The sequence below is a fragment of the Falco biarmicus genome, chromosome 1 (assembly GCF_023638135.1).
Source record: "Falco biarmicus isolate bFalBia1 chromosome 1, bFalBia1.pri, whole genome shotgun sequence".
In the NCBI taxonomy this organism is placed as follows: domain Eukaryota; kingdom Metazoa; phylum Chordata; class Aves; order Falconiformes; family Falconidae; genus Falco; species Falco biarmicus.
This window is the reverse complement of record NC_079288.1, coordinates 37,908,170-37,920,846: the sequence shown is the minus strand read 5'-3', so window position 1 is coordinate 37,920,846 and position 12,677 is coordinate 37,908,170. Positions and strand designations below refer to the sequence as shown.

The window sequence follows — 12,677 nt, the reverse complement described above, 5'->3', positions numbered from 1 at the left end:
AGGAATAAACTCAAGGGCCAATGAAAGCAGTCCTGTCTAGTTGAATACATTGGTTGAACATATTAGAAGATAAGTGAAAGACACAGACACAAAGAAAGGAAACCTGAATGCTTATAGTACTTACTGGCAATAAGATAATAAAGCGATCAAGCAGTAAGTTAGCAAGGAAATCCTGAAAAAGAGGGAGTTGCTGGAAACTAAAAATGGAAGTGAAGATGATGGGTTAAAAAATGGCTATTAAGTATTTGAAAGCAAGTACAAAAAGTAGTAATGAAAATCTGTTCAGAAGGAAAAAAATACATCTACCAGCATGAGAGAGATAGAAAGCTATAGCAAGCTTTTTGTTCCTCCAAAGGACATATTTGTATGGTTGGGCTGTTGTTTTTTCTTTACTAAGAAGCCACAGCTTCAAAGGTAACTTTTTTTTCCCCTCTTTTCCTGCTTCGCCTTTCTGGCACAAGGAGAAATCTTTGCTTTTAAAATGCTGTTAGCCTTCAAGGGTGAATTGTCTCAATCTGTTTTTCCTTATTATTTATTTGAATTCTCACAGCAACTGACCTCCAAATGTAGTACAGGTAATAAAAGCTGTAATAACATCACCCATAAGCGTTTCTTTGCATTTGCATTAGTAAAGTGGATCCTAATAAGTTAGTAACATAAGAAGTTACTCCATGTCAGCCTCACGAAAAAAACTCAGAAATATGTACAACACAATAACCTCTAGATTAGAATCATGGTTTTGATCTGGTTGTCAAGTTGAGGGATTTCTCCTGTGCGCTACCAAGGGCCATTAAAATCTCTTTCCCACTTGTCCTTTTATCCCTGTGGAGATTCATTTGAAAATACCTTGATGACTCTTATCCACAAAACTTCCTTATCTAAGCATATATATGAATCACTTTGAAAGGAGCCACATTTCTCTTAGCAACCAAAGAATCAGTCTTAGCAACAAGACAGCTGGATAATTTTGTTTTCACATAGTTACTCGTGGACAGTACGTTCTGCTTTCTGCTTTCCCATGGCATTGCTGTTTCAGTATTAACTTAGTAAAGTGTAAGAAATGGTACAAATCAAACACTTGCTCATAGCAAAGACATCACTTGCAGGGCAAATGACGATCTTTCTACCTTTGATTCTATTTCCTTTAGGAGATAGTGCAAGAATAATGACTGCTGGAAAGCTCAAAATTCAAGTTTTCCCCATGACAGAACTACTACAAAGAAATGTGCGCAGACAGTTTGCAAAATCTTTATTTCCTTCACAGAAAGCACAGTGGAGAATCAAAGTATTAACTCTAAAGGCTCACATGTCAGCCTCTCTTAGCATCTGTTCATGTTGAGAACAGTTAGAAAGACTGGATATAAAGTGACTTTTAGATATATTTCCTATATTTTTTTAGCAAGGATAATTTTGGGAGAAATATTATAGTGGGGAAAACTGGGAACATCGGAGCAATCGCCATTTCGGTTATTACCTGGGATGATGTCTTTAGAGGACTGTTGGGGAAGCTTCCCAAGGAAGCAATGCTAAGATAGCATTTATGAACAGAGTAATGTTGTAGTAGTTTCCATCTCTCAATCCTGCATCTGTATGAGGAAATGAGTTACCATATGTATTTTGGTCATATTAAGAAATTCAAAGTACAGGTAGAAATAGTAAATGCACTCGCATCTCACCCATGTTCCTTCTCTGTCTCCTCCTGTAGGGGCTGTTGGCATACTACATGCCGGTTTGATTCCCTTACTTGTATTCAAACTGAAGACTGAGTCTGATGAAATCCAGGAGCTAATCCTTGATACACTCTCCAACTGTCTGCATGTGGAGGCTTCTGAAGCTCTGGCAACTAGTGCCATCACTATCCTGAAGGAAAAGCTCACACACTCATCAGCAGCCATCAGAAGCAAAGCAGCTTGCGTCCTGTCAGAAATTAGGTAGAGATCTGTCTATAATACTTAAGCCCAAGAAAATACTCATTTCAGGAGTAAATCAATGTCATTAGTTTACAGTTCTGTTCCACTACACATTGAAGCTGTCACATTTCACATGTAAAGCAATATCAGCCTGAACACACACATAGGTAGAAGACTTCTAAAAATTGTAACTGCTATAAACCACTCAAGAAGATGTTGATCAGGAAATGTCATTCCTTCTATTTGTCTCTGGTATTGGCAGTGAAATCAGGATTTGTTCCTGGTACAGCACTGCTGAGAAAAAATTATTGCATAAGAAATCGTGCAAAAACAAGATTATGACCACTATTGCAGGTAGGGAGAAGCTCCCTCATTTTTTTGGCCAACTGCTGCCTCTCAAAAAATTAAAAGGTCCTGGGAAATTTTCAGTGTGATTGAGGACAGAAATAGTTTTCTGACACAGGCTGCTGCATACGTCAGTGATGAATCAGAAAAAGCAATCTTTATATTAAATTTGTGTATCAAACACTGGATGAAAGGAACAGCTTAAGTCCACTGTCCTGCAATCACAAAATGTAATAACAGTGCTCAACAGATGTCTAGTTCAAGAAGGTCTGCAGATCATGCAGTTTACATACCTATTAGCACAAAACATTTCCTCATGTCCTATAATAAAGCGAGGTCATATGGGAAAAGAAGGAGAGTATAGATAACATAAGTCATAGAAAGAAAGCAGAAATGCAATTAGAGTACGGACATCAGCTACATTCTAGGTCCCTGCAGTAGGCTGGGCCATGTTAAATACTCCCCTTGTTAGAGAGGCTAGAAAGAGAGAAAATTGACCTGGGAGAAGAACTAATTGCAGACCCCTAATTTAGCAGGTTTTAAAATCTGTATAGGGTTCAACAGACCACCAGCACACTTAATCCTACATCCTGTTACATGCTGCTGCCCATCAATCTCCAGTATACCACAGAAAGTAAAAAAAAATCCAAACATCACCTAAAAAAAGTTGTTAAGTCTTCACACATAGGTTAATATGATATCATCAGCATTGTACCAGCAAGGAGATTTAATAGACACGAGGCACAAACAGACATCCCCTTTCTTTCCTTTGTGGCTGGACAGTGGTGCTTGCCATCTGTCTAACAGTCAGAACATTGTGACTCCAAAGAGAACAGAGAGGACTGTGTCAGCACTGTTGTCATGAAATGAAGGAAGGCTGCAGGCGTCCAGGCATGGGGAGAAGCTGTGGGTAGCTGCATGGTTAGCAGACACATGAAAGCAACTTAGCCATCTTTTCTGCACAGTACTCATCCAGAGGGAAAAAGCGTGGTATGCGAAGAGATTATTCCTGTGCTGGTGAGCCTGCTGGAAGATACAGATCCTGAAGTCCAAGCTAGTGCAACAGGAGCACTGATGTTCGCTACTGTTAAACCTGCGGGTAAGAGAGGCAGTTAGGTTAGGATACTTTCTGAAAATCCTGTTCTAAGGCAATGCGGTAACAAAACTTTTGCCCCCACAAATCCTCAGTTTCTGATAGTGTTAAAGCTCTTCAAGAAACTGTAAGATGGGGACATTTCTTTATAACTGTCTCAAGCCACTACTGTTGCTCCCTGACAGTGTCAAGGGGGAGACAGTATATTTCACATCACTCACCTGAAGTAGGTCAACAAGTTATTCATCTACCCCGCCTGCATCATTTCCCTCCAGAGGGAAACATTTCCCATTCACGTCCAGACCACACAGAAATACACACACTCTGAATGACCAGTCCTCAACAGGGGCACACTGACTTCTGGGAACTCTTTTTGAGGTTAGAGGCAGTTTCTCTCTCACTTCTCACTGGGAAAAGAATGTGTATTAATAAGGTCTGTCGCTCTCCCAAGTAACTTACATGACACTGAAAACACTAACTGCTAAATTTTCAGTGTGATGAATGACTAGACGTTAAAAACTCTTAATAACAGCAGTTGTGTTTCAGTCCTCCTCTGCAACTGTCCCCCTGACTTCTAAAGACAACACAGGCCTGGATCTCAGTGTTTGAAGTGTCTTTAAAAATAATAGAATCGAGGATGTTCTTAAGGGCATCTAAATTCCCACATTCAAAAAACCCAGTTTATCTTATAATTTGGTACCTCATGTATCTTAGATAATTTGTTGCAAATTAAATAATAATGTGTAAGGCAGATAAAGTTAACTAAAAAGATCTATTTTCTTAAAAATAAATAGCTGGCAGCAAGCCTTGGTCTTCAAAAGAAAAGCATATCCTACCTCTTTGCACTGCACCCTCTGGGGCGCTCAGAGCTGTAGCTGGGCAGGGAATAGAAAGCAGCAGTTCAAAAGCACGTTGATTATATGTAATAACACATCTCAAAGACAGTTTATTTCTCTACAGGGAGATTCTCAGCCCTAGGTGCTGAAGCCATTCCACCTTTACTGAAGTTGGTTGCTGAGGAAACCAGCAAAGCCCGTCTGAGTGCAATCAAAACCCTCACCATGCTGGCTGAGCTACCAGAGGGCCGCAAGACACTGCTAGATCATACAGATACATTTCAGCAGTGTCTGAATGATCCCTGTGAGGCAGTAAAAAGAGCTGCCAAAATTGCCATCAGTGTCATCAAATGGAAACCTTTCTGAAGACAGTGACGTTTCGTAGAGATCTATTGCCCTCTGTTGTTGTCTGGCTGGAAAAGTTGCATGATTATATGAGACCTTCAAAAACAACTCTCTTCCTCGGTTACTCTGGATCAGTTCCTTCTGAGAAGTCATTTGTCAACGGTTTCACATCTATACTACAGGTCACGAGCAGAATAATGGGGAAAAAGAGAAGTTAGGAAGTCTAGAATTTTCCACTAGGAGTTATTTTCTGAGTTACCAAGATTTTCCTGTGATACAAGAAACCAATGCTTTTTGTTTTCTTCATCACGTTCTCTTCTTTTCCTTTTTTTAAACCTTAGCCTGTCAAACATTAATTAATAATTATATTAGAAAGAAAGGTTCATAATTAACCTCTTCAGCAGTCTTGTCTATGCTGAGTTTTGCTGCAAACATTAGTCGAACATGGGATTAGAACCATTTAGAGCATCATCACAGAAAAAGCAACAGCGATGTCATAGAAGGGTTTCCCCAAGAAAATTATGAGCTTTTCCCAGCCTAAAATACAACCAAGTACTTAGCAGCACCCTTCTAACATACGGAGTTGCTGACCAGACTTGCCAGCAGCGAATCTAGTGAAGAGGGACCCTGCTGCCCTGGGCTAAGAGCACCCCAGCCTAACCCTGTCCCTGTGACGAGATTTATCCATGTGATACTCCAATATCCCCAGCTAATGATTTCTCAAAGTAAGTTTTAGTACCGGCGCTCGCTTTACTCGGCAGCCCCTTCCGAGCACCGCTGCTGCTGTATGTGTCAGCAGCCTCACCCTCGGCCTTAGCTGCCGTGATGGCTCCTGTAGTATTAAGCTGGTGAGGATCTCAACAAGCAGGTTTTTCTCCTTCTGTGTGCTTGGATCCAGGCTCAGGGCTGCCATGTGCAGTTGTCCAAGCTTAGGGTAAAAGGAAAATAAGTCAGAAAGACTTTACCAGGGAAGCCCTTGGTAAGGCTCTGCTAGGGACCAACCCTGCTGCCTCTAAGAGAAGAGGGATCTGACCCCTCTCTGAAATTGGTTATGGTACGGAACAAAAGTGCCTCTGTGTTTGTGCTAGTACTTGGTATTTTGTAGTGTTGTACAGCTGTAATTTATCCTTTGAGTACAAAAACTAACAAATATAACAGAAGTGGAAGTGTTGTGCCAGAACTGAAGAGTTTTGCCATTGTAGCTCACTTTTGGGGGAGAATGAGGGGGCGAGAGGAAAGCTGACCCTAATGTTACAGTCCTGTCCAACAGGAGTTGGACAAGGCAGTCTCCCAGAGGTCCCTTTCCAGCCTCGCGTATTCTATGATTAACAGCTGTCTAAACAAAGAGATGAGGAGAGAACAGAGAACTGAAAATGCCAATTCCCTATTTTGGAAAAATGTGGTGGTTTGCATTTTTTTCTTTAAAAAGCTCAACAGTTTTTGTTTTTTTTAAAAAGAAACTTTTACTTCATAGAATTGAGAATAACAGAGACAGTTCAAGCTGTTCGTAGAAGCCAACCTATCCAATGAGATATAAATTGCCTGAAAGAAAGAAGGTAGTTGCTGTGTTTAGAGCTGATGGGCAGTTGAAGTGACGGGAAGTTCAGCAGTGTTTTACTCATGGTGTAGTCAAGGCAGGTCACTACAGAGATGTTGCAAATTTCTCTGCCTGCAGTTGCAAATGTGCAATTTAAGAGACATAAGCAGAAGGCCCAGGCAAAGAAATAAAAGCAAGCTAGCAGGACAACTCCTGGCCATTCTCAGTGACCAAGAAAGGCGTGATAGTGCAGCTGGCTCAGCTTCACAGAGAGTCCTATTTGTTTTCACTCAGACTTGGCTCTCACGTGGTATTTTTCTATCTAGAAGTTACCAAGCTGTAGCTACAAAGAAGCTGCATCATCTGTATGAAGGGGTTATTTGTCAGGGCTGCATTTCTATTGTGGAAACCCACTGTCACACTGCAAACCTACCCTTATACAAAGGGTAAACTTGTCCTGTAGGAGTGATCAAGGATAAAATATTTCTCTTCCATAACCTAACCAAAAGGCGAATTTCCTCTCCTGTAAAGATAGGATTTGAAGTATTGAGTCACTTGGATTAATCCCACCTGGGCAGGACCTTGGAGGAACTCTGCCTTTTAAGCACACTTTACATACATAAGGCACGCATACATAGCGTTGATGCCAGAGTGCATCCCAAGAAGAGAGCACCAAGCAGCTTGATAACATGCTGAATGTTCAGGAAGGGCGAGGGAACCACAGAGAACGGTAGGCTCATCGGCACGTGCAAAACTTCTGTGGGAAAATGCAGTAACAATGATCATTTAGCTCAGTTCCAAACTTCTGTCACAGCCTTTCCAGGTAATTCAGGTATCACAATTCAAGGAGTTTGCAAAATAATTGGCTTGTTTAGAGATGGAAATAAGATCATTCAGACTGACCTGCTCTGACTAGAAAAAATCTAGCTGACTTGGACCTTAAGCACTGCATTCTGAGCATCTGCCTGATCATTGCTTTAAAGACAATATAAACTGTTTCCAAATAAGGCTCTATATGGTATCAATGTTCTTGTCTTACGTACATGCACAATATAAAAATGGACCAAAGTCTTAATTGAACTCTGAAGTACAGGTGAGAGTGGTACCGCTTCTACATGTCAGCTTTTCTCTCAGCAAGTCTTTGGCATTATTATATCTGACAAGGCATTTCAATCGCAACAGTAATTCCATTGGGCTATATTGACCAGGTATTGCCTATATAAACATTGGAATGCAAAGACTGCATATAGAACAGCCATGAACCATTATTAATTATTTTTTTACTTATAAAGCTGCATTTACTGATGAAAAGGTTGCAGATATTATAATTCAAATTCATATGCTCTGGCGTGGTGCAGTTTGCTGCAATTTACTGGAAGGACTGCAGATGATAAACATTTGCAGGAGCACAGCACAACGTATCACCACGGTGTCAGGGTTACACAGCCTGTGTGAAGCAAAGGATGCTACAGAGATCACGAGCTAGTGCAGAAATAATCCTATTTGTTGCAGAACGCTCTTTTGTAATCTGTGGCATTTCCAGAGCTGTATTATCTTGGTGTCCAAACATTTGGTGCCTCATACTGGGTTACACTGCAGGAGGCCAGTGCAGGAGTGCACAGCACAAGCACGCGACGTTTGACAAGGGAAGGTGCACAGATCTACCTGATATCACAGAGAAATATCACACTATCTCCTCTGTAATCCTGACCATACGGAACCTGAATTAAGATCTAAGGTTTTATTCTACAAAATCATTTTTCAGGGTATATTAAAACACAACACGTAATAGCTTCCACAGTAATATGTTGATTCCTAAATCTCCTTCCTAAAATGAGTTTCTCAGCCACAATCCGACACCTGAAATGACCCTTCACATTCTTCATAAAGACCTTTGAGCTCTCAAATATAATTTAAATCAGTCAATAGGTAAAATCCCTAACTTGATGTGGGGTTTTTTTCCTCCAGGAAAATGAAGACACACTTCCTTTTTTGTTGTGTCTTCTAATAAAACAGGGTATGTTTTTTCCTGCAAAATAACAAAAAGAAAGTAATATAATTCTATAAGGCTTATACTATAGGCCACCCATATATTTATTAACAAGGCATAAAACCAGCGTGTAGATATCAACATGATCTACCAATGTTGTTACTGAGTTGTCTAGTAATTTTTTAGGGTATGTTTCAGTGTATTTCTGAATTCCGCTATTAAAACAGTGACTGTAAGATGGGAGATTACAGCTCTGAAATAGTAGTTGGGAAATCAAAGGAATCAAGAATAAGTCCTTGAAAAAGTTTTCACAAATAGAGAAACTGGTGGCAAAAAAAAGGAAATATCCAAGTTGGCCCAAAATACATGGAGGAGAGACAAAAACCAACCCAGCAGCACAAACAGAAATTGTAGATTAAAAAGAATTGAGTAGAGAATATACAGCACAAGCCTGGATTTTTATGTTGGGAATTCTCAGTACTCTTACTCAAACTGCCTTTGATTCTGTAATTTAGCAAATAATCATTTAATTAATTTTCATAAATCCTTATGATTAAGGATTTTCTTCTGAGGTACACCAAGTCTTGAAACAAAGGAGAACAAGATGTACTGAAGTTACAGTAACAGTGATTTATAGATCAGGCTGGAGTTCAGCCAAGATATCCTTTGGCCTTAGCAGTATTTTGACTTCTGTCAGTTACTAGTTAACTGCTGAGTACAGTGTTGCCCTTAAGACCGTGCACAAAACAAAAAAATGCATCCTTAAAGTCTTCTTGTACTGACATTCTGATGAAAAGAAAAGGTCACCTGTCCTAGCAAGTCCAAGGGCAGGAGCAGTTCAGGTCATGCTTCCCATGAACTTCACCAACAAGATGACAATGCTGATGCTACATGATGCTAAATGGGAACCTGCAGTATTGATGGTTTTCTTTGGGCATTCTCTCCTTCCTCAAATTAGGACATGTTTTCTGACCCATGCCACAGATTTCATCCTAGAGACACGCTCGAGGGCTCTGCCATTGTCTTGGTATTGAACGTTCATTCAACATGCAGCTAAGGACCAGGGGAAGTACTGAAATGTTAACGCATATGGGGAGAGCCTTGGCTAGCTGTAGCTAACTTCCCACTTTGGAATGAGACACAACGGCTCCTGATTTGTGAGGCTAGGAAATTAATTAGCACTCTAGGTATCAGTAAAACAATTAGCTGGATCAAAGAAACACAGGTGATGAATGCTTCCCCTTGGACTGACTTAGCTTTCAGTCAAGTATACTCCATAATAAAGCTGCCACAGACTTGGTCACAGAAACGCTAAAAATCCTTTTGAATTGCTTCATACACATTACAAATACTTAAATTAACATGTCAGGATCTGGCACTCTTCATACACTATAATTAATCTCATTGTTTCAAAAGAAATGCTGTGTGTACAGCAAGTCTCTGGTTTTAGCACTATGTGCTCCACAGCGCTCTGTGCTACAATGACATTAGCACCATTAGATTTTTGACATCAATGAAAAATGATTTATCTTTTTAGCTTGAAGCCAACAATGACATAATTAACGTGGTCCTAGGTCAATGCTGAAATTAATGCAGTTACACTCTGCACAGACCAAGTTTTCAAATCAGCTGCCTAACAGTTCTCCACGATATCAGAAGACAAGAGAGCTGCATTCATGGGAAACAAGACCTCCTCATATAAACCCTGTGTCCCACCCAGACAGAGCTCATTTTGAATGCACAAAGGTTTACATTAGTTTTTTCTAACTGCTTCCAGAAGATTAAGACTATTACAGCTCTTTGTTCTTACAACTACAAACTCACTTCCCTGTCCCCATTTGCTTTCAGAAGTTCACGAGTTGGAAACCATCCTGTCATGCTCTAGAAAGTGGCAGCTTTTAATTCTGTCTCTTCATGTTCCAAAGCAGAGAGTATTTTTGCTTCCCACCACTACGTTTTCTATTTTTAAAATAATAATCATATTAAAAATGCATAGAAGTGAGAGATTTGTCTAAGAACAAAATAAAGATTCTGGGAAAGTCAAATTTGGCTAATTATATTAAACCAGAAAAGCAGAATATCTTTTCTGTGGCTACACACAAAACTAACAGGCTGAAAAGTTCAAGCGCCGGAGCTATTCTTAACAGGACAAAATTTGCAATTTCAATGAACGAAGACCGTTCTGAGAATTTGTTTAGATACTTTGAATACAAGCAAAGTTGTTGAAGTCATAGGCCCTGATACCATAAATAAAAATGCTGCACAGAGTAAGAATGGCTCATGCTTACCTCAGCTTGAAGTTCTTCCAGGTACCTTAAGAAAAGTAGAGGAGCTGCTGGTACAGGCAGGCAGAGCTGCTCTAGCCTTCAGCGCTGCCAGGTGAGGAGAGGGTGGACACAAGAGCTCCAGGGGAATTCCTTTTCACAGCTTCCCGTGATAGGTAACAAGACTGAGTGTTCCTCGGGCAGGACAAAAAAAAAAGCAACCTATTTTGTTAATAAGAAGGGTAATCACCTGAGGCACTCGTTATACTGTCTGTCATCAGAACAGCTAGCAGAGATCGGAGGGAGTGTGCGTTCACTCCATCTAGCTCTCTAGCATAGACCTGCGATGCACACTCCGTGAAAAAATACCATGAATCATTAAGTAAAAAACGGGGTGGTTTTACATTTCTTATCTTTCTCAATGATGTGTCGCCCTCTGTGGTTAAATCAGTGATACTGTAGTTTAAGTCAAACAGAAGGGAAGCTCTCCCTAATCACTGCTCTCTTCCCTCGCTTTCTCGCTACCACATAGTAACACCACAGGTGTAGGACACAGACACCTGCAGCTAGGACACAGGAGCATTACATAAATTTTAAAAACCTGGCAGCCTCCCTTAGAAGAGCTTTGCTGTGACCCCACGGCTTGTGAACAACCCTTGTCTGCACAGTGTGACAGTCTGGCCCCAGGAACATCACCTTTAAACTCTCCAGCTCAAGGCTTCAAACCAGTGAATTCAAGTGGTCTCCAAAGACAATAACTAAGGCTCTGTAGCTTTTCTGCCAAATGCCAGTCACCATTGGTGATGCATGTATTTATCATTCTACTTTACTCCTCATCTTTGTGTCAGCTTTTACTTCATATAAACATTCCTAATTTGGGCAATTAAGAAAGTGATCTGAGCAGTTGAGCCAATTGGCAGTCACAGCTGCTGATGGTACTCTGATCACAATGGCCACTTGCACCTGAAGAATTCAGCCTTGTGCTATATCCTAATTCACCATGGGCTGACATTTTGGTTAAAACCAAACCCTGGTTGCTGCAGAAGTACTCCAAATTAAGCCACAGACCTTTCCTGCCCCAGAATTTCAGTGCATAAGCTTTTTCAATAACAAATAAGCATAAAACCAAATTCTGAGTTCTAAGAACAGTGTTCTTGTGACCATCAATATGATGATGCGAGAAACTTGGATACATTTGTTATGGGGTGACACAGAAAAATGAAAACATAAATGAAGCATGGTTACCCTTTGTCAGGACTTGGCCTGAAATTACGTAGTTATCCTTAAATGGAAGTTCCGACTTGTTTAGTGTGTGCTCTTTATGGATCAGTGTTATAATTGCCTTACAGTACTACTAGGTGAATTTTTAAATTTTATTGTATTTTATTTTGTGCAGTTAATTTGAAGTAATTAAGTATCTCTAACTAAAGTCCACTAAAATAAGCTGTAACCCTGTATCCTACTTGAGAGAATAAGCTGGGATGTCTCAGGATCGCCTGAAACAGTTGTACTGTGCTGTACAGGCCATGCACATCCATTGTGCTATTAGCCAGAGGTATGTCTGGGGCCTCTCCACAAACCAGCAGCATTTCAAACATGGGGAAGAAGCATGTGCTCACTGTTCCCGTTTCTAAAGCATGAGAATGCCCAGGACAGTGTGAGCTTCTTTTCAGGTTTTGTCTGACAGTGTCACACAACAGTAGCTGCCACACGGGCAGAGTTCCCCTGAGAACTGAAAAAAGGTCACTCTCTTCCTCAAGATCATGAAACTCCCCTTGAATGCAATAGCCACCAACTGAGGTAGCATTTAACCGTTAATCTAAACACAAAGTTCTATCAGCTGTCCACAATATCAGGCAATTTTTCTATGAAATTCTACAAAATTAGAGAGGTACTCTAAGCAGCAGCCAAACTTTACGTATACATTCGATCTACAACATCCAGTTTTCAGACTGGAATGAAAACAGGTTGCTGAGGACAAACAGTGAATGTCCCTGGGAAACTGAGTTAGTTTTGCAAAATTCTTTAATCCTGGGAAGGAAAATGAAGTGACAGTGCCTGATTAACCAAGAGGCCGTATAAAGGTTGCTCAGCCTCCCAGCAAACCATTTGTGCTATTTCTTTATCTAAATGGCTGTATAATTCCACCATATTTTTCTTTTTGTAACAGAACATGACAAAGAGGGATCTGGGCAATCCCCATTAAAGTCTTGTTTGCCTGTCACACATTACTACTACCCAGAGCCAAAACCTAGACAGAAAATTAAGTTTGTCTCCCATCATATTACATAAAAATCCCACCATTCTGTGAACACCAAATACTTCAAAATATACAAATACTTTAATACATACAAGTC

General features: G+C 40.3%; 1 protein-coding gene and 1 long non-coding RNA gene across 2 annotated transcripts in view; one reads left to right on the top strand and one right to left on the bottom strand.

Moving 5' to 3' along the window:
- Positions 1-7,413, top strand: part of RSPH14 (radial spoke head 14 homolog) — a 94,917-nt gene extending 87,504 nt beyond the window's left edge. The window contains exons 4-6 of the mRNA XM_056323579.1: positions 1,706-1,931; positions 3,221-3,354; positions 4,309-7,413. Of these exons, the coding sequence (XP_056179554.1) occupies positions 1,706-1,931; positions 3,221-3,354; positions 4,309-4,550 (602 nt within the window). The 3' untranslated portion in view covers positions 4,551-7,413. The remainder of the gene's footprint in view (positions 1-1,705; positions 1,932-3,220; positions 3,355-4,308) is intronic.
- LOC130142136 (uncharacterized) lies at positions 438-11,015 on the bottom strand. Its single transcript, XR_008819307.1, has 3 exons — positions 10,345-11,015; positions 1,677-3,348; positions 438-1,586 (listed from the first exon to the last, which is right to left on the bottom strand). It is a non-coding gene; the product is annotated as an uncharacterized LOC130142136 (long non-coding RNA).
- Positions 11,016-12,677: the final 1,662 nt, after the last annotated feature.